The 22,981-nt window shown below is 37.1% G+C and overlaps 1 protein-coding gene across 4 annotated transcripts in view; it reads left to right on the forward strand.

Moving 5' to 3' along the window:
• Ints7 (integrator complex subunit 7) overlaps nt 1-22,981 on the forward strand; it is a 67,997-nt gene that overhangs the window by 6,510 nt on the left and 38,506 nt on the right. For all 4 annotated transcript variants that reach the window (XR_011376313.1, XR_011376314.1, XR_011376316.1 and 1 more), the window contains exons 2-7: nt 2,925-3,054; nt 3,978-4,124; nt 8,592-8,729; nt 12,664-12,710; nt 15,987-16,186; nt 16,986-17,108. Coding sequence is in view for 1 of the 4 variants with exons in the window: in XM_070041552.1 (XP_069897653.1) it covers nt 2,925-3,054; nt 3,978-4,124; nt 8,592-8,729; nt 12,664-12,710; nt 15,987-16,186; nt 16,986-17,108 (785 nt within the window). In the remaining 3 variants the exon portion in view is untranslated. The remainder of the gene's footprint in view (nt 1-2,924; nt 3,055-3,977; nt 4,125-8,591; nt 8,730-12,663; nt 12,711-15,986; nt 16,187-16,985; nt 17,109-22,981) is intronic.

Genomic DNA, 22,981 nt, shown 5'->3' on the forward strand with positions numbered 1-22,981 from the left:
GATGATTTTTAGCTAATTTATGAGCCCATCTATAAGGAATCAGTGTTTTCAGCAAAAGCAACTTTTAAGCATCTTTGCTGGTGTTGGCTGGAGAGGATTCAGAGAATAGCTGGAAGGCTGGCAGAAAGTACATAGTCCTAGTATAGCTTGAGCAGTTGGTCCTTGGAAAAGGAGTGAACAGAGAACTTACCATAGTCTAAAATCTGTCAGATTCTTAAGTTCGTATGTTGTCAATTGCTTGAATATTAACAGTAATGCATATGCTGTTTATTTTGTGTGTATTTGGAATCATTTTAAAGCAGCTTAATAGATCTACCCATGTCGTTGTATGAATCAGTAATTCCATTAAAAAATTACTGAGTAGTACTAGTAGTTCATTATATAGATGTACAACAACTTGTTTGTTCATTCACCAGTTGATGAATGTTTGGGTTGTTTCAGTTCTGAGTTGTTATGAATGGGGTTACTGTGAGCATCTACATATCGATCTCTGTGTGTATATGTTTTCATTTCATTTGGGTAAATATCTAGGATTACTGACTGTATGGTAAGGGTGTGTTTATCTTTAGTTAAAAAAGTACTGGTATTTTCCAAAAGAACTATAGAGTTTTACATTCCCTTCACCAGTATATGAGGCTCACAGTCCACCTATATCTTCACCAGATATTGGTATTGCCAGCTTTCTTTTGAATTGTTTTTGTCATTATAGTGAGTATGTAGTGGTTTTTCATTTTTGTTTCTCTGGTGATTTAACAGTGTTAAGCATCTGTTTATGTGTTTTGGTCATCCATATTTCCTACTTAGTGAAATTTCTTTAGGCTTGAAAAATTGAACATTTTATTGTTGAGTTCTAATAAATGTACATGAAGTCCTGTATTAGATACATGTTTTATAATTTTTTTCTTCCCATATATGGCTTTTATTTCCTTGATACTATCTTTATTTTATTTTATTTTTTTTTGTCGGTCATGGGGCTTGAACTCTGGGCCTGGGCGCTGTCCCTCAGCTCTTCAGCTCAAGGCGAGCGCTCTGCCACTTGAGCTACAGTGCCACTTCTGGTTTTCTGGTGGTTTATTGGAGATAGGAGTCTCACGGTCTCTCCTGCCCGGGCTGGCTTTGAACCGCTATCCTCAGATCTCAGCCTCCTGAGTAGCTAGGATTACAGGCGTGAGCCACCAGCGCCCAGCTCCTTGATACTATCTTTAGAAGAGCATAAAGTCTATGCTCTTCAAAAGACATTAAGAAAATTTTATTTAGTAGAAGTTAATTTACGACTTTTTCTTTTTTTTTTTTTTAACCTTTTTTTATTGTGATACTGTACAGAGGGGTTACAATTACATGGGCAAGATAATGAGTACATTTCTTATCAAGCATTGCAGCCTCCTCCTTTGTTTACCCTTCACATCCCTTACCAGCCTCCCCCCTGCTCTCCCAAATTTACAACTTTTTCATTTTATGAGTCATTTTTAAAAATATTTTATAAGAATTCTTTGCCTAACCCAAGCTCGTACCTTCTTACATTTAGGTCTTTTAGGTTCAATTACAGTCAGTTTTTCTTTTTTTCTTTTTTTTTTTAAATTTTTTTTGGGGGGTCCGGTTGTGGGGCCTGAACTCAGGGCCTGGGTGCTGTCCCTCAGCTCTTCAGCTTAAGGCTAGCGCTCTACCACTTGAGCCATAGCGCCACTTCCGGCTTTTAAAAAAATTTTCTGCTTATGTGGTGCTGAGGAATCGAACCCAGAGCCTCATGCATGCAAGGTAAGCACTCTACCACTGAGCCACCTTCCCAGCCCTAGAGTCAGTTTTTATATGTAGTACAAAACTAAGGGTTGTAGTTCTTTTTTTTTCCTTATAGATATCTATTTTCCAGAATCGAAAATTAAAATTAACTATGTTGGCACTTTGTTAAGTCAATGATTTAATTCCTTTCTTCTCTCCTAATATATGTTTGGTGTTACAATTTTTTTTTTTGTCGGTCGTGGGGCTTGGGCGCTGTCCCTGTGCTTTTTAGTTCAAGGTGAGCACTCTACCGTTTAAGCCACAGTGCCACTTCTGGTTTTCTAGTGGTTTATTGGAGATAAGAGTCTCACGGACTTTCCTGACTTTACTGCCCGGCTGGCTTTGAACCGGGATCCTCAGATCTCAGCCTTCTGAGTAGCTAGGATTACAGGCATGAGCCACCCGCAACACTATTTTGATCTGTAGGCCATAGATTGTAATTTTATTTTCAGTCAACTGAGGATACTTTCCTAATTTTCTTTCTGATTTCTTCTTTCACCTTTGGATTAGTTAGAAGCGCATTGCTTAATCACTAAATATTAAGATATTTTTCTCTAGTGATTCTAATTTTATTGCATTATGGATTATATATGAGTGTTAGTTTATCAGCTTACTGATGTATATACCATTTTTCTTTTTTCTTTTTGTGAGCCATGGGAGCTGAACTCAGCCAGTGTGCTGTCCTTCAAGCTCTTCAGCTCAAGGCTAGCGCCCTACCACTTGAGCCACAGAGCTACTTCCAGCTTTTTTCTCCTTATGTGGTGCTGAGGAATTGAATGCACTGAGCCACCTTCCCAGCCTTCATTTTCTTTCTTCCTTTTTTTTGTCAGTTGTGAGGCTTGAACTCTGGGTCTGGGCACTGTCCCTCATCTCTTCAGCTCAAGTCTAGTGTTCTGACACTTGAGCCACAGTGCCACTTCTGCCTTTTTCTGCTTATGTGGTGCTGAGGAATTCAATCCAGGACCTCATGCATGTGAGGCAAGCACTCCACCACTGAGCCACCTTCCCAGCCCTCATTTTTCATTTTAAATGAGTTTTATTTGTATTGTTGAGAAAAATTTTACTTTGCCATATGATAAGTTAATATTTGCTATTTTACTTTGCAAGTGCAAATTTGTAAATTGTTCTCTCCTTGCCATTTTCGATAGGTTTAAGATCTGGCAAACTTGGTGAACAGTGTGAAGCAGTGGTTCGCTTTCCCAGGCTTTTCCAGAAGTATCCATTCCCTATTCTCATCAATTCTGCATTCCTAAAGTTAGCTGATGTTTTCAGAGTTGGGTAAGTCTTTGTAAAACCTTTCCTGAAGTACATATTCATGGATTTTTTTTTGTTTTGTATTGTTTGTGGTCTTTTTTTTTTTCTTGGTCCGTCGTGGGCCTTGAACTCTGGGCCTGGGCGCTGTCCCTCAGCTTTTCAGCTCAACTAGCACTCTACCACTTGAGCCACAGTACCACTTCTGGTTTTCTGAGTGGTTTATTGGAGATAAGAGTCTCAGGGTCTTTGCTGCCTGGGCTGGCTTTGAACCGTGATCCTTTGATCTCAGCCTCCTGAGTAGCTAGGATTACAGGTGTGAGCCACTGGTGCCCTTAAACCTTTCCACATGGGTATCATTTTAGTGAATTCATATTTCATTGTGTCACATTTTGGTGTCAAAGACTCTTAGTAAAAGTGAAGCAAATGCTTCTGAGGAACAAGATTCATTCCAAGATGAATCCCTTAATATATTAATGTGTATGTTGGAAAGTTTTTGCTTTGTGCAGATTGTTTTGAGAACTTTCTCACTTAATTTAGTGGCTTATAACATGAGATTTAAGTCTGTGAAGTTTCTGAAACACATAAGTTTGTGAATACTCATACATATTCCAAATCTGATTTGACAGAGAAAAGAAGTGATGGAATTTGCTGGAGAAAGGAGGAAGACCATTGAACCACTTGGCTTTGCTTATAATGTGATTGAGGAGATTTAGTTTGGCTCCAGGGTTTTTCCTTATGGCATAGCTAACTTACAGCAAGACTGTAGATCATATGTTACTGCTTTTACTCAGTATCCACCTGAAGTATAGACTTTAGGTAATTTTTTTAGTGGTGAGACAGAGTATAAGATTGAACCTGTTGTTAAAAGTTAATATCAGCATGACTAACCTCAAAGTAAATATTTCTTTCCTGAAGTGTCCTAATTTATTTATCTCTGGTTTTCCTAGAAACAATTTCCTAAGACTGTGTGTTCTTAAAGTTACCCAACAAAGCGAGAAGCATTTGGAGAAGATTTTAAATGTGGATGAATTTGTGAAGAGGATTTTTTCTGTGATTCACAGTAATGATCCTGTGGCAAGAGCTATCACACTCCGGTATAGCATTGCTATAGTAATTCACCTTATCATTCAGCTGTGATGTGTGTACCAAAAAGGCAATATATACTTCCTTTTGTCATTTTAAATATTAAAGATTGGTTTTTGTTTGAAAAAATGCTAATCATCCAGTAAATTCCAGTTAACATCTATTGTACTATTTGGGTTCTTAGTTGTTATCAAACTTGAGTTTGGGTAGGTAAGAATTCTGATATAATAGCTTGGTTAATTCCAATACAACTTAGTCTCAGCTTTTTTTGTTTTTTAAATAAATTTTGCTCTCTCATTCTTACTATTTTCTGTCAGTATTCCTTCCTGGTTATGTGCTCATATGTATGTGATAGTTTACATTTAAACTAATTGGGAAACACCAAATATCACTGTAGTTTCTTCAATCTTTCCTTTTTTTCTTGTCATTTAAAGGTATTTTGTTAAAATTTCTCTTTGTAAGCTTTTTTTTTTTTTTTTTTTTTGTCAGTTGTGGGGCTTGAACTCTAGGCCTGGGCACTGTCCCCCTGAGCTCTTCAGCTCAAGGTAAGCACTCTACCATTGAGCCACATTGCCACTTCTGGCTTTCTGGTGGTTAATTGGAGATAAGAGTCTCATAGACTTTCCTGTCTTGGCTGGCTTTGAACTGTGATCCTCGGATCTCAGCCTCCTAAGTAGCTAGGATTATAGGCATGAGCCACTGGTGCCTGGCTTTGTAAGCTTTTTATCATACTTGAATCATATTCTTTTTAGCTCTGCTGTTTATGCAATTATGTGTATAATTTGGGGGATATTTTTGAAATTTGCTAAATTATAGCTTTCATTTCTGGCTTTCAGAGCCTAGACAATCCTCTTTATAACCAGAAAGTCTAGGGTGTTATTTTTCCCCTGAGTTTCCTTTCTCCATGTCCACATCAGTTCTTCCTTGTTCAGAATTTAGTGACTTTTTAAAATCATTTCTATGCCCTTTGGATGAATAATTTCAGCACTGTGTAATATTTTAAAAGATCTTTTATTTTTCAAAAACTTTATCTAAAGCCAGGCAATGGTGGCTTGTGCCTGTAATACTAGCTACTCATAAGGCTAAGATCTGAGGATTGCATTTTGAAGCCAGCCCACGTTGGAAAGCCTGTAAGACTCTTATCTCCAATTAAACATCAAAAAGCTGAGAATGGAGCTGTGGCTCAAGTGGTTGAATGCTAACTTTGAACAAAAAAATATCAGGAATAGCAAATAGGCCCTGAATTCAAGCCCCAGGACTGGTATACACAAACAAAAAACCCGTAAAAACAGTATCCTATAGTAATAAGTATGCTTGAAACACTAGGTTCAATCTCCAGCACCACTGAAAATAAAATAGAAAAAATAATGATATACAATAGGACAATTTAAATTTAAGATGCACTTACCTCTAACAAGTTAATATATGCAAGATTTTTAAAAATTGGTGAAGATATATATATATTTATTTTATTTATTTATTTATTTATTTTTTGGGTCCTGTCGTGGGGCCTAAACTCTGGGCCTGGGCGCTGTCCCTCAGCTCTTCAGCTCAAGGCTAGTGCTCTACCACTTGAGCCACAACACCAATTCCAGCTTTTTTCTTTTTGCTTATGTGGTGCTGAGGAATCGAACCCAGTGCATGCAAGGCAAGCACTCTACCACTGAGCCACCTTCCCAGCCCGAAGATAAAATACATTGAGCATAGTATTTTTATAAAATGAAACATTAAGGATACTTACGTGTCTATGAGAATAGCTGATTTATAGGGTATTACATAATTGAGTGGCATAAGTCTAGAGGATATAAAAACAGAAAGATAATCAGTTAAACAAGTTATGAAAGTTATGGCATGCATTTAATTATTTCTGATGGATCATTGTTTTATGAATTATAAAAGTTTTCCATGAAATTTTGTAATTTTGAGTTATTTTCTACAAACAAGGGTTATTTAGGTTTATCAGAGTAATAAAGAAGAGGATTAATGGAATTTAAAGAATAAATGAATTTTATAAGTAACTTAGAGCTAGTCTGAATGTGTATATTAACATTTCAATTTCCATTTGCCCCTCAGTAAATTACAGCAGTTGAGCCTTGCTTCATTTCTTTTTTTTAAGAATTTATCAATTGGGGCTAGGAAAATGGCTCAGTGGTAGAGTGCTTGCCTTGTATGCATGAGGCCCTGGGTTCAATTCCTTAGCACCACATAAGCAGAAAAAGCCAGAAGTGGTGCTGCAGCTCAAGTGGTAGAGTGCTAGCCTTGAGCTGAATTGCTGAGGGACAGCACCCAGGCTCAGAGTTCAGCCCCCATGACTTCCTCCCCCCCCACACACAAAGAACTTATCAATAAAACTGGTAATTTCTAGGAATTTTTGAAATAAAGAACTTATAGGGGGAAGAGCCAAATTGGATTTTTAATAGTAACACTTGATGCAAAAAAGTTTTAAAGGAAATTTAAACTAATTTTTCTTTTTGGTGGTAGATCTTGAACTCAGGGCCTAGGTACTGTCCCTGAGCTCTTTAACTCAAGGCCAGCACTCTATTGCTTTGAGCTACTTTCTGGTTTTCTGGTGGTTAGTTGGAAATAAGAGTCTCATGAACTTTCCTGTCCAGGATGGCTTTGAACTGCAATCCTCTGATCTCAGCCTCCTGAATAGCTAGGATTACAGGTGTGAGCCACCAGTGCCTAGCTTAAACTAAAAAATTTTATATTCAGTCAGGTTGCCATTTAAAAGTTATAAGCCAGGCACTAGTGGGTTAGACTGTAATACTAGCTACTTAGGGGACTGAGATCTGAGGATCATGGTTTGAAGCTAGCTCCTGCAGGACAGTATGTGAGACTCTTACCTCCAGTAAACTACTCAGAAAAAGCCAGAAGTGCTGTGGCTTAAGTGGTAGTAGAGTGCTAGCCTTGAGCACAAAGAGCTCAGGGACATTGTGTAGGCCCAGAGTTCAAGCCCCAGGACAGGCAAATAAATAAAAGGTGAAAATAAGGAAGAAATAATTTAAAGATGTTCTGCTTTTTACCTGATATGTTAAACATGTAAATTAAAATAACAATGGAAAACAAGCTGGAAGATACCCATTTGAAATATAGTACTCTGAGTTACATTTCCAGGAATATTTTCAGTCACAAAGGATATTTTTCCCTGTGATATTACATAATAACACTATCAATAAGGATGTGTTAATATTAGTTTAGTCTGATAAAGAATATTAAATTAGTAACTTTGTTATTTCTTCCAAAATTAAATATAAATTAGATTGGTTCTAGGGTTTGAACTGAGGGCCTCATGCCTGCATTTTATGATTTTGACCACATCCTTAACCTGCTTTTTTGCTTTCATTACTTTTTTTTTTTTTTTTTCCCTGTTGTGGATCTTGACCCGGCCTGGATGCTGGCCTTGCGCCTCTTTGTGCTCAGGGCTAGCACTCTACCACTTAAGCCATACCTCCACTTCCGAAATTAAATATAAATTAGAAATTTAGACCTTTTTATTGTCTTGTTTATATGAGCTCAACTACAGTACTTATGTCTAGGTGATTATATCACTATAATGAGGTGAGAATATGTTGGAATCCTAGATTTTGTTTATTTCAGTGTTTTGCAGTTTTTCAAAATATATGCCTTCCTGTTGAAATTATTGCTCAAGCTTTGCTTTTTGTTTTGTTTTGTTTTGTTTTTTGGGTTTTTTTTGGTCCAGTTGTGGGGCCTGAACTCTGGGCCTGGGTACTGTCCCTCGGCTCTTCAGCTCAAGGCCAACGCTCTACCACTTGAGCCACAGTGCCACTTCTGGCTTTTTTTTTTTTTTTTTTCTACTTACATGGTGCTGAGCAATCAAACCCAGGGCCTCAAGCATGCAAGGCAAGCGCTCTACCACTGAGCCAACTTCCCAGCCCCAAGCTTTGCTTTTTGTAGTTGATATCACAATCATATTTTTGTTTCCAAACCTATACTTTTACGATATAGTGTATTGTTTTCCAAGTTTTACTTTCCTTTCTGTTCTTGATGTTGAGGGTAGATATGAAAAGTATATCAGTATAACTGTGGGGTATAAGACTGGGAAGACTTACTTATTTTACTTTGTAAATCTGCTCAGTGGTAAAAAAAAAAAAAAAAAAAGTCGTATTCTTGATTCTCTACTAAAACTTTTCCAGGCAGCATTGCAAATTGGTAGTTTCATGCTTTAATAATTTAACTTTGTTTTCTAGACCCTTCTTGGCACCTAATGTTTGTTTTTAGAAATTTAGCTTGTATTAGATAACCCATTTTATCATTTTGATACATTGAAATATATAGAAGTATTTAGGTTTTGAGCTACTGCTTGATTCCTGATTAGTTTAATTAAGATTTATTAACTCAAGATGTATGAATGATCTGCAAACTTGTAGTAGGATAATCTAGTTGCTTTGTGTTCTTTTTTCCTGCCTTGGAGTTCACTGTGTTTACATTCTTCTTGGGTTTCTCTGTTTCTTTAGGATGTTGGGAAGTCTGGCATCTATAATTCCTGAGAGGAAGAATGCTCATCATAGTATTCGTCAAAGTTTGGATTCACACGATAATGTCGAAGTGGAAGCTGCTGTGTTTGCTGCTGCGAACTTCTCTGCACAGTCAAAGTAAGCATAGGCCTTTTAATAATTCAGCTTCCCAAGAAGAGGTTTTGAAGAAATAACTGTATTTTTCAAGAGGTTTACTTGTTGGGGAAGTAAAACTTAAATACATAAGATAGAAAGGTTGCATCAAATATTGATTTCCAAAAGGACAAGATCAAAATGGATGAGTTTGGGAAAGCTTTATTGGATACAGCTTTGTCCATTGTGGAGTCATCCACACATATACACATCTATGATCCTAAATAGTTTCTTTCTTACCTCTGATATTCACCTGTTTTGCCCTTGAGCCATGAACAGTTTGATAAAGACAGTAACTTAAAACATATTCAGGATACCATGTCCTTAAAATCAGGGAAACTTTGAACATGACTTCATTGCTATTTTGACTTGCTTATTTATAATTAACTGTGGGTTTTTTGTTTTGTTTTTTGGCACCGGTCCCGGGGCTTGAACTCATGGCCGGGGTGCTGTCTCTGAGCTTTTTTGCTCATGGCTAGTGTTCTACCACTTGAACAACAGCTCCATTTCTGGCTTTTTAATGGTTAATTGAAGATACATGTCTCACCGACTTTCCTGCTCAGGCTGGCTTCAGATTGCAATCCCCAGATCTCAGCTTCCTTAGTAGCTAGGATAGAACTGTAAGCCTGGCTATTCAGACCCAGAAGATCCACTTCTGGAAACTTACCTGAGGTACTAGCAATTTATGTTGCTATTTTTTTTCAAAGATACTGGCTGTAATGGAAAAGAAACATACTGAAATGTGTCAGACTAGTAAAGTGGTATATAATTACTATTTTCTTTTTGTTTATTTTCTGCCAGGCTACATGGTCAGTTTTAGTTTATAATCAGGTGAATGAATGATCAATACCAATTTAAAAAGTTTAGGATACTTGATCAAATTTTTGAAATTTGATAAAACAAAATCAGCTTTTTTCTGATTTTAATTATACATATTTTTCTCTTCAGCTGATCTTATCTTTAGACTAATAAGATTATTCATTAAAAGAGTAAAGAATAAAAAACAAATATTTTGAGAAGACATCTGAATAAATACAATTCTTTGCTTTGAAAATTTTTCTTAGAGTTATTGATATTGAGAGAACTTTTTAAAACTGCTTTTATTGAGTTGGAGTGATTCCCATAAATAGTAGTTATGTGATTACTACTGTCAAGTTCTTTATAATCTGTTAGATTAAATATGTATATCCAGTCGTTATAAAAGCTTTTCTATGTTGAGTCCTAAATTTGGGTACATTTGTTTATTTTTTTATTTACTTATTTATTTATTGTGGGTTGTGGGACTTGAGCTCTGGGCCTGGGCGCTGTCCCTCAGCAATTCAGCTCAAGGCGAGAGCTCTACTACTTGAAGTCACAGCACCACTTCCAGCTTGCTGCTAGTTAATTGGAGAAGAGTCTCATGGACTTTTTTGCCTGTGCTGGCTTTGAACCACGATCCTCAGATCTCAGCCTCCTGAGTAGCTAGGATTACAGGCATGAGCTACTGGCCCTGGGCATTTATTTATAGCTTAGTAGTTAAACTCTGTGTGTGTGTGTGTGTGTGTGTGTGTGTGTGTGTGTGTGTGTGTGTGTGGAGTGTGTGTATGTGTATGTGTGTGTTGAGTGTGTGTGTGTGTGTGTGTGTGTGTGTGTGTGTGTGTGTGTGTGTGTGTGTGTGTGTGTGTGTGTGTGTGTGTGTCTTGGATCTTGAACTCAGGGTCTAGGCTCTGTCCCTGAGTTCTTTTGCTCAAGACTAGCACTCTGTTAATGATTATATATGAACATTTTTTAGTTTATTTTTTCTTTTGTGCTATCAAGAAATTATTTTATTTCTGATTTGTGTTGGAAGATGATTTAAGACTTAACATAGAACTTGGCTTATTGAACTTAGGACCAGTAAATATATTAACATTTATGTAGAAAGTGTTTTTATATTCCATGCTTCAATATGATGCACTTATATTTGTGATATTAAAAAGTACTGAATTACTGTAGTTCAAAAGAAAGCCTGAAGGGCTTATGTAAATATATTGAAGTAAGATTAATGAAGTGTTTGATTTTGAGACCAAGGTTTACTTACCTCGTCTAACCAATACTGGTGCATTTTTGTCTTAGTATTTTTTTCCCTTACATTTATTTTTTGTTTATGTGGTACTGAGGAAGCGAAACCAGGGCTTCATGCATGCTAGGCAAGCAGTCTACCACTAAGCCACATTTCTAGTCCCTGTCTTAGTGGGTTTTTTTTGTTGTTTTGTTTTTGGATTTTAGATCAGACTAGCCAAATAGAACATAAAGAATTTATCTTATTCTATTCTCTCTTTCTATACTCCCATAACCATACCTAATTTATTTTCCTAACTTACTATTTTAATAAGTTAAGATTTTATGCTTTTAAAGAGCTAGTCCTTGGGTTACAAAGCAAGAGTGGCAAGCCTCAGATGCCTTAAGAGACACAAAGCAGGCATTGTTAGTGAGAGTGGTGCCATCTAGTGGTGACTGGTGAACTGAGCTCTCTCCCTCAGAAAGGGTCGGCAGCTCTGTGGCACAAGCCAGTTGTTAGAATGCAGGAATGTCAGCCCAATGCTATCAAATCATATTTGGGTCAGGGGCTGGAGTGTAGGAAGGTACAACTGGAATATTATTTTGTCTAGTCTCATCGAGACTAGTCAAAAATAACAGGATTCTAATTTTTAGTTTATTGGCCCTAAATACTTGTATTAGATCTTTAAACTCTGAGTTATTACAAAAACTTTTGATACATTTAGCGAAGAAATATCCATCATGTCTAGGTACTGTTCAAAGAACCAGATATACAGAGTAATAAAGATCAGGTCCTAGGCAAGTGCAGTGGCTCAAACCTATAATCCAGCTACTCAGGAGGCCAGCCCAGACAGGAAAGTTCATGAGACTCTTATCTCCAGTTAGCTACCAAAAAGCTGAAAGTGGAGCTGTGGCTCAAGTGGTAAAGTGCTAGCCTTAAGCACAAAAGCTCAGAGACAGTACCCCAGCCCTGAGTTCAAGCTCCAAGACTGGCACACACACATACAAAGATCAGGTCCAATTAACACACAATAATTTCAAATGTTAGTATTAAGACAAAAGAAAATGATGCAGTTCGAATGGCCTCAATGCACTGTTTTAGCTGAGGTTGTTAGGGAAGTTTTCTCTGAAATTTTTTCCAGGGGCTGGGAAGTTGGCTCAGTGTTAGAGCGCTTGCTTGCATGCCTGAGGCCCTGGGTTCGATTCCTCAGCACCACATAAGCAAAAAGAAAAAAGCCAGAAGTGGCGCTGTTGCTCAAGTGGTAGAGCGCTAGCCTTGAGTTGAAGAGCTGAGGGACAGCGCCCAGGCCCAGAGTTCAGGCCCCACAACCGGACCCAAAAAAAAAATTTTTTTTTTCCAAAACTGAGTGAATGAATAATGCTCCTCATTTAGAAAGCTGAATGAGGGGCTGGGAAGGTGGCTCAGTGGTAGAGCGCTTGCCCTGCATGCCTGAGGCCCTGGGTTCGATTCCTCAGCACCAAATAAGCAAAAAGAAAAAAAAGCTGGAAGTGGCGCTGTGGCTCAAGTAGTAGAGTGCTAACCTGTGTTCAAAGCTTTTCATATAAATGAATGTGTATCTTAAAGTGTATTCTACAATAGTGACCTTGATTTTTCCAGACAGTATCACTAAGATACAATTTCAACAACATTCACAAATCAGGGAACCTTTCTTTAAAGATCATATTAGAGAGGCGTTCACGTGAGCCTATGTGGTGGTTGGAGGGTTGTGTATTTTTTGGTTTTTCCTGTCATGTGTTTCTGTTACTTGTCTGGCATATTCATTATGATTTAGAATATTGTATTTCTCCTGTGCTAATTGTATTCTATACCAAGTTCTTAGAAAAATTCAGCAACTTAAATTTTCTGGTTTCAATTTTTCTATTCTTTTTTTTCCCAAAGGGATTTTGCTGTTGGAATCTGTAACAAAATCAGTGAAATGATTCAAGGTATGTATGCTTCATTTAGTAATATGAAGCTACTTCATGGGATTTATATTAATAATACACTTGTTAAGTACTTAGCATATGTGAGTTATTATTCCTTCAACTAATATTAAACATCTTCTATATGTTAAAACTGTTCTAGGTACTTACGATACAGAATTGAGCCCTTACCATCATGTAACCAACATTCATTCTAGTTGAGAAAAGTAATGGGCAATAGACAAATATAGAGATGACATAGCAAACACTATGGAGAAAAAGGGAGATAGGAAGGGTAGAAAGTTCCAGTAGTCAGTACAGGGAAAGAAGGGAGATTTTTGTATTTTACATGAGTTTCTCAGTGAAACCCTCTGATACAGTGAGACATGAAAGAGGGAAGGAGTGAGACATGAAGATGAATAGGAAAATATTCTGATTTGGTAGAAAATAGTGTTACTTAGGAGTCTGGACTCTCTGCTAATGTCTCTCTAGTGTTTTCCAGCTGAAACTGGAACCAGATCCAAATCCCTTACCAAATAGGCTATATGGCCCTGTTTTTCTAATTTCACTTTCTAAATCCCTTGTGTTTTGACCCGATATGTCTTTATAATATTCATTATAGGCAGCTCTGGTCTACAGCATTGCACAACTCTAAAGAACACTATTTTTTTTTTTTTTTGTATTCTTACAAATGGCATTCTTTCCAATTATGTGATGTGGCTTCCTTGGATAGATACCCATTTTACAGCACAGGAAGTGGAGCCACAGTAAAATTCAGTAATATGTCCAAAGTCACACCACTTAGCATACTTTTAATCACTGCACTATTGTACCTTCCTGACATAGGAATTCCTTTAGGAGGGTAAGTTATATTTTACCTGCATTAAACTCTTTCAGTTGAAGAGAACTTGCTTACATTGCACAAGTAATAGAAATATCACTTAATTAAAGAGTAAGATGCTGTGATTGAGCCTTAATCTTGTTCTCTTTTATTCATTTGTGTGCTTTTCTTCTGCCAGAAATGCATTGTAGAAAGGGTTGTTACCTTCATGATAAAAGAAGGAAGCATCATTCATTCATTGAGAAGTTGTTTTGTTTTGTACCAGTACTGGGGCTTGAACTCAGGGCTTGGGCACAGGCTAGCACTCTTAACACTTGAGCTCCACTTCTGGCTTTTTTATTAGTTAATTGGAGATAAGAGTCACAGACATTTTTGCCAGAGCTGGCTGTGAACTGCAATGCTCATATCTCAGTCTTCTGCATAGCTAGGCCTATAGCATGCATGAGCCACCAGTGACCAGCTTAATTGAGCAGTTTGTTGTTGAGTATCTGCTATATTAGATAACATCTCATGGAGAAACATGCCACACTCTGCCATGAGAAAGGCCTAGAGTAAGGATAATACTTAGGAGACTCTTAGAACAATTTCAGAGAAGAGATGGTAGTAAAAATGGATCCGCATGATAACATAGTCAGATTTGGGTTATATTTTAAAGATATAACCATAAGATCTACTATAAATTTAGTAACTGGATCATAAGATGTGAAAATAGACTCGTCTGAGGAGCTATAATTACTGAGATGAGAAAAATTTTAAAGATGCACTTTTGGGGTAAGATCAGAAGTTCTCTTTATTAAGTATAAAATGCTTCTAAGACACCCCAGTAGAGATAGCCAGTAGATCATGGGTTATATATGTGTCTGAAGTTATGGTTGGAGAGGAGGGACGTGTCTTTAGTATTTAGTTAATAGTTAGTAGTTTAGTTGATAATGGATACCAAGGGATTATATCATCTTAAAAAAGGTACAAAGAATGAGAAGAGAATTTATTGCCTGTTTAAGGGAATGCCAAAAATCAAATATGGATAAGATGAGATTGTGAAAGAGATTCAGAAGGAAGAGCCAGAGAAAGAAGGAGAAACCTGGAAAAGAGTGAAAAGCAGAAGACAAGGGGAGAATTGTCAGCATGCGAAATGTGTTCAGTATCCTAACTATCAGAATAATATCACATGAGCATCATGTGACCCTGCAGGGAAGAAGCCAGGGAATAAACACTCTGATTTCATTCTTCTATTTCTTGTTGGAGCTCTCTGGTGAGGCCAAACCTAGATCATAAGGGAGAGCTTGTTAAATCAAACCAACATTATTTATTAAATGCCATCTTATGTTCATAACTAGTTATTTCACAGTGGGAAAACCAATGATCTGCAGAGTATAAATTAGCTTTGGCATCATTTGTAGTATATTACAGTTGACAAATTTTTGTTCTCTATCCCCACAAAGCTATGTTATAGAAGAAAAGTCTGTTTAGCTCCAATGTTGACAGGAAATGATACATTGATGTTAGACTTTGTGGTTTTCTAGCTGTATTATTTAATCAAGGAAAGACATTTCTACACAAAACTCAGAGGACTTCAAAGCTGTTCACACTGTCTGATCTTTATTAAGTTGTTAAGAAAAGTTAATATTGTTAATTTAATCAAATTGTAGCCACTGAGTGTTAAATGTTTATACATTTGTATGTGTTTCTAATGTTTTTAATGTGATAAGAAAAGAAATAAGAAGTAAATATGGCCACTTTCTGCTGTGCCTTTTTGGGGGTAATGTCTACTGTCAATATATACTGGGGTTGTTTTGTTTTGGGGGGGTTGAGTGTGTTTTTGTGTGTGGGGGGGGTACTGGAGTTTGAACTCAAGACTTCACACTTGCTAGATAGGTACGCTACTGCTTGAGCCAGGCTTCCAGCCTTTTTTGCTCTGCTTATTTTTGAGATAGTCTCATGCTTTTCCCTAGGCTGGCCTAGGTCACAATCATCCTATTTTCACTTTCAGCCACAGCTGTTAATGTGCTACCCATATGTAGCTTTTTCCTCTTGAGATGGAGTTGCAACAGAATTTTTTTTTTTTAAACCAAGACTGGCCTAGAATTCCAATACTCCCAATCTCAGCCTAGTAGCTAGGATGACAAGCATGTACCACTCTATCTAGCTACCAGTTTAAAATATCTTGAAGTCTTGCCTGAGCTGACCTCGAACTGTGATCCTCTTGATCTCTGCCTCCATAGTAGCTAGGATTCCAGGTGTGAACTATAGGTGCTTGGCCAACATGTAGTTTTATAATTATTAACGAATTAAGGTAATACTTGGGGGGGGGGCTTGAACTTTTTGATTAGCTGTAGCATAAGTATCTTTAATGATAGAAGCAATGTATTATGCTGTTTATTTTTAAATGGACATTTTGCTAAATCTGTACCATTGTTAAGAATGATAATCAGACCTCTGACAATTCTTTTTGTATCTAGGTTTAGCTACACCAGTAGACTTGAAGCTGAAGTTGATCCCCATCCTACAGCACATGCACCATGATGCTCTCTTGGCTTCCAGTGCGCGTCAGCTTTTACAACAACTAGTCACTTCCTATCCTTCCACCAAAATGGTGATTGTTTCTTTGCACACTTTTACTCTGCTTGCAGCTTCATCTTTGGTTGATACACCTAAGCAGGTAACCCCAATTTTCTTTGGCCTGCTTATTAAACTTCAGTAAACTTGCAAATACATATGATAAAAATGAGGAAGTAGCTCATGTATTTTGTGGCCTTAAGGTTCCTTTTTCTAATAAAAATCAGTTGAGCCAGGTGCTGGTGGCTCATGCTTATAATCCTACCTGCTTAGAAAGTGGAGATCTGAGGATCACAGTTTGAAGCTAGCCTGGGCAGGAAAGTCCGTGAGACTCTTATCTCCAATTAACCATCAGAAAACTGGAAGTGGCACTGTGGCTTTGAGTGGTAGAGCACTAGCCCTGAGCAAAAGAGCTCAAGGACAGTGTACAGGCCCTGAGTTCAAGCCTTGTGACTCATTTAAAAAGAAAAACAAAAAAAGATTAGTTGAATTTTTTTTCTTTTTTAAATTCATATTACTGATTCTTGGAAGCCCTGGAGAAAAATGAGATGTTGGGGAGTAAGTGACAGGATGTATAGTTTGGCAATAAAGGAATATGTCTTAAATGATAGTCACTATGTTAGAATCTTACATAAATGGTAGTATTTTCAACACAAGAAGAAAGAGGCCCAAATTTGGCTACACCACTAATATGACAAAAAGACAGCTTTGATTTGAATGGAGTTCTTTGTCAACTATAAGTTTTACTAAACAGTACTTCATCCCTAATGAAAATTCCAGATTTTTTTTCTTAGCATATATCAGTTGTACAAATGAGACGATTTCATTGTGCATAATAATAATCTTAGTGGCAGTATTATTTATGGCAGTATTACTATGGAGTGATATAACTTCCTTTATAGATTCAGCTTTTGCTGCAATATTTGAAAAATGATCCCAGGAAAGCAGTAAAGAGACTTGCTATTCAAGATTTGAAATTACTTGCCAATAAAACACCACATACTTGGAACAAGGACAATATTCAGGTATGTAGATCTTTGAACATGAATATTTTATATAGGAAAATATAACATTACAATAAAATAAATCATTTTTGGCTGGCTGTGATTGTATACACAGATAATCCTAGCTTCTTCAGAGGTGGAAAACCTATTATCTCAGCTAGAAGGGAGGCATAGGAATTATAGGTAAGAGGATCATGGTTCAAAGCCAGTCCCAGGCAAAAAGAGAGAACTAAAACCAAGAAGGACTTACCTCAAACTACCATTTGCCTGATTCCAGCCTCTTGAGTAGCTCAGATTACAGGTGTGAGTCCTTAGCACGAGGTGTCACATTACAATTTTATATTACGTTTCTCCCAAGTGGTTGAATATGAAAAACTTCTAAATATTGTCAATGTATGTGATAGAACTTATTATTATTATTGTTGTTGTTGTTGTTCTGGCGCTTGGACTCACTGTCCCTGAGCTTCTTTTGTTCAAGGCTGGCACTCTACCACTTGAGCCACAGTGCCACTTCTGGCCTTTTCTGTTTATGTAGTACTGAGGAATTGAGTCTAGGGCTTCATATATGCTCACTAAGTCACATTTCCAGCCCAGAAATTACTTTGTTGAAAAATAGCCAAGTGTAGTGGCACATGCCTATAATTCTACAATTAGGAGAAATAATCCTAGTACTAAGGATTGCAGAAGGATTACAAATTTGAAGCCATCCGGGCTACAAAAAAGCCAAAATTAAACAAAATAAGTAAAAATCTTATGTGTTTGTGTTTGTTTTAATGAATGAAGCTTCTCTCTATATTCTTTCCTTTCTTCTTTCCTTCCTTCCTTCCTTCCCTCCTTCTTTTCCTCCCTCTCTCCCTCTCCCTTTCCTTCTTCCTCCCTTTTCTCCCTCCCCTGGCCTCCTTCTTCCTCCCCCTCTTTCCCCCAGGGCTTGAACTCAGTAACTGAGTGTTGTCTTTGAGCTTTTTTGCTCAAAGCTAGCACTCTACCACTTGAGCCACAGCTCTACTTCTGGCTTTTTGGTAGTTAATTGGAGATGAGTATTTCACAAACTTTTCTATCTACGCTGGCTTATAGGCTAGAAGGCAGACCCTAATGAGCATGGTCCAGTCACTTCTCAAAAGCTCAACTCTAAAAAATGGAAGGAGTGGCATTGATCAAGACCCATTGTATTCATAAACTGGCATATTAAATTAAAGCCCCTTTGTACAAGTATTTGAAGATAATAATATGTTTTTAAAGCCACAGTTCTAAATACTGTTTCAATACACTTTTTGTGCAAATCTTTATATCCAAATTATAACGCTGGGTTTTTTTTTTTAATTTTCTCAGCCTATTTACATCATGATTTGATAGTTACAAATATCCCAAGAGTTAGGACAGTTATTAGTATTTGCATTTAATAGATAAACAATTAGGGTTCAAGAGACTGACTAAACTTACAAGAGTTGCTTACGACAACTTTGTCATTTAATTAAGAGACTGTGTCCTCTAGTCCCTTATATAGTGATTTTTCTACTAAACTGTACTGTCTTTTCAAGTAGAAAATGTGCTGAATTATGTTAGTCATTTACTGAAATTCATGTATGGAGCCAGACCTATTTATTTAAAACGATCAGTTAGGGAGTACTATATTGCTCCTTAGCATTTTTCCTTATTATGCAATAGATTGTGAAAAGAGAAAAGGGTACAAAGTGAACAGTTTTAATAATAATCTTAAATGAAAATTTATGTAAGTCACTGTATAGAACATTTCAGGGTTACCGACCTTTTGTTTTCCTCTAATGTCTGTTCCTAATCAAAACTCAAAGGAAACATGCTTCTAACCTTTTTTATGTATTTTCATCATACATTTTAATAGTCTTTTCATATAGTTCTGTTACTGTTTTATAAGTGGAGTATTCATTTGAACCTTGTACTACCTTCTTTCATCTCACTTTTTTCCCCCCTTTGGGATACTTTTCTTCTGTCTTTGGGAAGTCCTTCACTGAATAGGTAGGAATAAACTCCTCCAATACTTGCATGTCTGAAAAGGTCTTCATTTTATCCTCAGTTTTGAGTTCTAGTGATAGAATTCCAAGGACCTTAAGGATGTCCCACTGAGAAGTAGCAGTACTCTTTTGATGGCTTTCTCTTCTTTTCCCTACTTTAAAATTTCCTTTGAAGAATGATGGAGTACAAACAATACTGGAATACATGGTATATGATTTGCTTTATAGCCTGTATGATCTATTTTAGAGGAAGTTACTGCAAAAATGCATAGTTTGCAGTTGTTGGATGAAACATTCTGTGATACCTGTTAGATCTATTTTGTGGTTTAACACTGAAGTTCCTTTGTTGACTTTTTTGTTCAGAGTTCTATTTTTGGAATTAAGTATTGAGCTCACCTACTGTTGTACTAAGTACTACACACACACATATAAACACGCACGCATGCTTACACAGTCTCTTTTTGTTGATACTGATGTTGGAACTCAGGACTTTGTTTTCTACAACTTAAACCATATGCTCAGCATTTATGGTATCTTTCTGATGTGTTTCCACTGTGTAGTCTATTAATGACTAATATTGACTTGAAACCTTTTTCAGATGTCAGAAAACATATCTGCTTGCTTACATGTTCTGTTTGCTTGAAACACCATTTTCCATCCTTGTTTTCAATCTGTGTATGTCTTTGCCACTGAGATGTGTTTCTTGTAGGCAAAACAAAAACAAAAAAACTTGGATCTTGTAGCGGTTTTTTTTGGCGGGGGAGGGGAGTAACTTTGTTGTTGTTGTTTTGAGTGCTGGTCGTGGGGCATGAACTCAGGGCCTGGATGCTATCCCTGAGCTTTTGTGCTCAAGGCTAGTACTCTACCATTTGAGCCACAGCTCTGCTTCTACTTCAAGCTTTTGGTTGTTGTTGTTTTTTGTTTTGTTGTTATAGCTTATTGGTTATAAGAATCTCAGGGACTTTCCTGCCTAAGCTGGCTTTGAACCACAATCCTTAGATCTCAGCCTCCTGAGTAGCTAAGATTACAGGCATAAGCCATCCATGCCCAGTTGGATCTTGTTTGTAATCCAGTCTACCACACTGTTCTTTTCATTGGAGAATTTGGACCATTTACGTTTATGGCAAGAATGTAAAAGTGTTATGTATCAATCGATATTTGATTTGTTCATAATTCTCATTTGCTTATCTACACTTCTAGTCAGATTTGTTCTTTCCTCTTGTGGTTGTGTTTTAACTTCTCCTGTAGAATTCCTTTAAGTATCTTCTATAGTTCTAGCTTAGTGGTCCTTTAGTTTATGTTTGTGGTAGAAGGTCTTTATTTCTCCTTCAATTCTGAAGGGTCACCACTGGATATAGTAACCTAGGTTTACAGTTATTTTCTTGAAATATACCATTTAAGATCAGTTGGCCTTTCTGTTGAGAAATTGGCTTTTATTCACATGGACTTGCTCTTATAAATGGCTTGATTGTTTCCCTTTTGTAGCATTTCTATATTCTTTGTTCTGTGCTCATGGCATTTTAACCATAATATATAAGGGAGTGGTTCTTTTCTAATCATGTTTATTTGGAGTTCTAAATATCATTTATACCTGGTTATTTCTTAAGATTTAGGGGATTTTCTACTATTTTACTCCACGAGTTTTCTGTTCCTGTAGTATATATCTTATTGCCTTCTTTGACACAGAATATATATATACACACACACACACACACACACACACACACACACACACACACACACACACACACACACACACACACACACACACACACACACACACACACACACACACACACACACACACACACACACACACACACACTCTTTTAACATGTTCCAAGGGTCTTGCATGACATCTTTCTTCTTATTACTGTCTGAATGTTGTAATTCATTAACCTTATTTTCAAGGCCTGGACTTCTCTCTTCTCCTTAAAGTAGTTTTTCAGTGATGTTTTCCAGTGAGTTTTTAATATGATTTCAGGACTTTTGTTTCCAATGTTTTGAGTTTTTTTCCCCTTGCAAAGTTATATTTTTATTGAATTTCTGATTTATATCCTGTATTGTCTTCTTAATTCATTCAACTGGGTTTTTTATTTTCTTGGAATCACTGACCTTTTTAAAAATCAGTCTTTTGAATTCTTTGTCAGGCTTTTAGCTTCTTCAACATCTTTGGAGTCAGTTGCTAAAGAATTACGAACTTTCGCTGGGCACTGGTGGCTCATCCCTGTAAACCTAGCTACTCAGGAGGCTGAGATCTGAGGATTGTTTTCTATGACCCAGTCCCTTCACTCAGTTGTTAGTGCCTGTTCACTCTTCTGATCTTGTTTTGCTGCCTGCTTGAGCCACCAGTCTTGAAGGGACAGCAGACCCTACTCGGATCCATGTCTACACCTTAAATCCAACTGCAGTATTTTTCAATTAGCTTGTTTCAGTGGCATTCTGCTGAGGCCACACCATGTTCCAAGGTAGACACTGGGCCAGTGTGACTTCAAGGAAGAGGACTTCTCATAATCTCATTAAAATAGTCATTTACCCTTCAACCTTGGCTGAAAGTGCTTGCTTTCTTCTAGTCCACCATCCTGCCTCCATTTGAACACATATTCTTTTAATGTGTGTTTCTCCCACAAAGAATTATTTTTACCATTGTGACAGAAATTTGGGAATAGTTTTTAACTAAGTAGAAGTAGTCAAGCAATCATTTTTAAAGTATATGTTCCAAAATATACCTACATAAACTAATAGTATGCTTGCTTTAAATTAGAATTTTATTCTTCAAGGACTTCCTTTCCTGATTTTTTTCTTCCTTACATTCTGTCTTCCTCTTAGCTAATGTTATTACTGTTGATTGATTTGTGTGTGTGGGCGGGGGGGGGCTGAGGCTTGATATCAGAACTGATATCAAGCTTACTGATTTTTTTTTTTGTCAGTCATGGGGGCTGAACTCTGGGCCTGGGCGCTGTCCCTCAGCTCTTCAGCTCAAGGCTAGTACCCTAACACTTGAGCCACGGCACCACTTCTGGCTTTTTTCTGCTTATGTAGTGCTGAGCAATAGAGCCCAGGGCCTCATGCATGCAAGGCAAGCACTCTACCACTAAGCCAACTTCTCAGCCCTTTACCAATTGATTTTTAATTTTTAATATTTCTAGTTCAAGTTGTATCCATTCAGTTACTATTTTTTTATCAGTTTATTAGTTTAAAAAATTCCATGTGAAGCCAAATATCCCAAGTTTAGGTGAAAAAATTTAGGAATGTTTTAAGAACAGAAAAAGGGAAATACCTAAATCAGGGCCCTAGTACATTATTAATACAGTCACAGTAATAATATCAGAACCAAAGATTTTTAGTGTATAGATTTTCCTTTGGATTTTTGAGTGCCTTGCTAACATAGACAATATTAAGCTTCACTAACAGGGTTTTTTTTTGTTGTTGTTTTGTTTTGTTTTTCTGGTCGTGGGGCTTGAACTGGGGCTTGGATGCTGTCCTTCAGCTCTTCAGCTCAAGGCAAGCGCTCTACCACTTGAGCCACAGTTTTCTAGTGGTTTATTGGAGATAAGAGTCTCATGGACTTTCCTGCCTGGGCTGGCTTTGAACTGCAATCCTCAGATCTCAGCCTCCTGAGTAGCTAGGATTACAGGCATGAGCCACCAGCGCCCGGCTGTACTAACAGTTTATAATATTCTGATACTTCTGCTTTGAATTTTTTGTTTTTCGCAGTTCTAGGGATTGAAGCCAGGGCCATGCATATACTGATCAATTGTTTTCCACTGATCTACACCCCCAGCTCACAGCATTATCTGAAGAGATAGTTGACTTCTCTTACTTAAAGCAAAAGATTTGATCAGGATACCTGTACAGACAAAATTTTTTTTTAACATTAACTATTCTAAAGACTGATTTGTACCT

The sequence above is a fragment of the Dipodomys merriami genome, unplaced genomic scaffold, assembly GCF_024711535.1.
Source record: "Dipodomys merriami isolate MVZ:Mamm:240054 unplaced genomic scaffold, mDipMer1.0.p SCAF_31, whole genome shotgun sequence".
In the NCBI taxonomy this organism is placed as follows: domain Eukaryota; kingdom Metazoa; phylum Chordata; class Mammalia; order Rodentia; family Heteromyidae; genus Dipodomys; species Dipodomys merriami.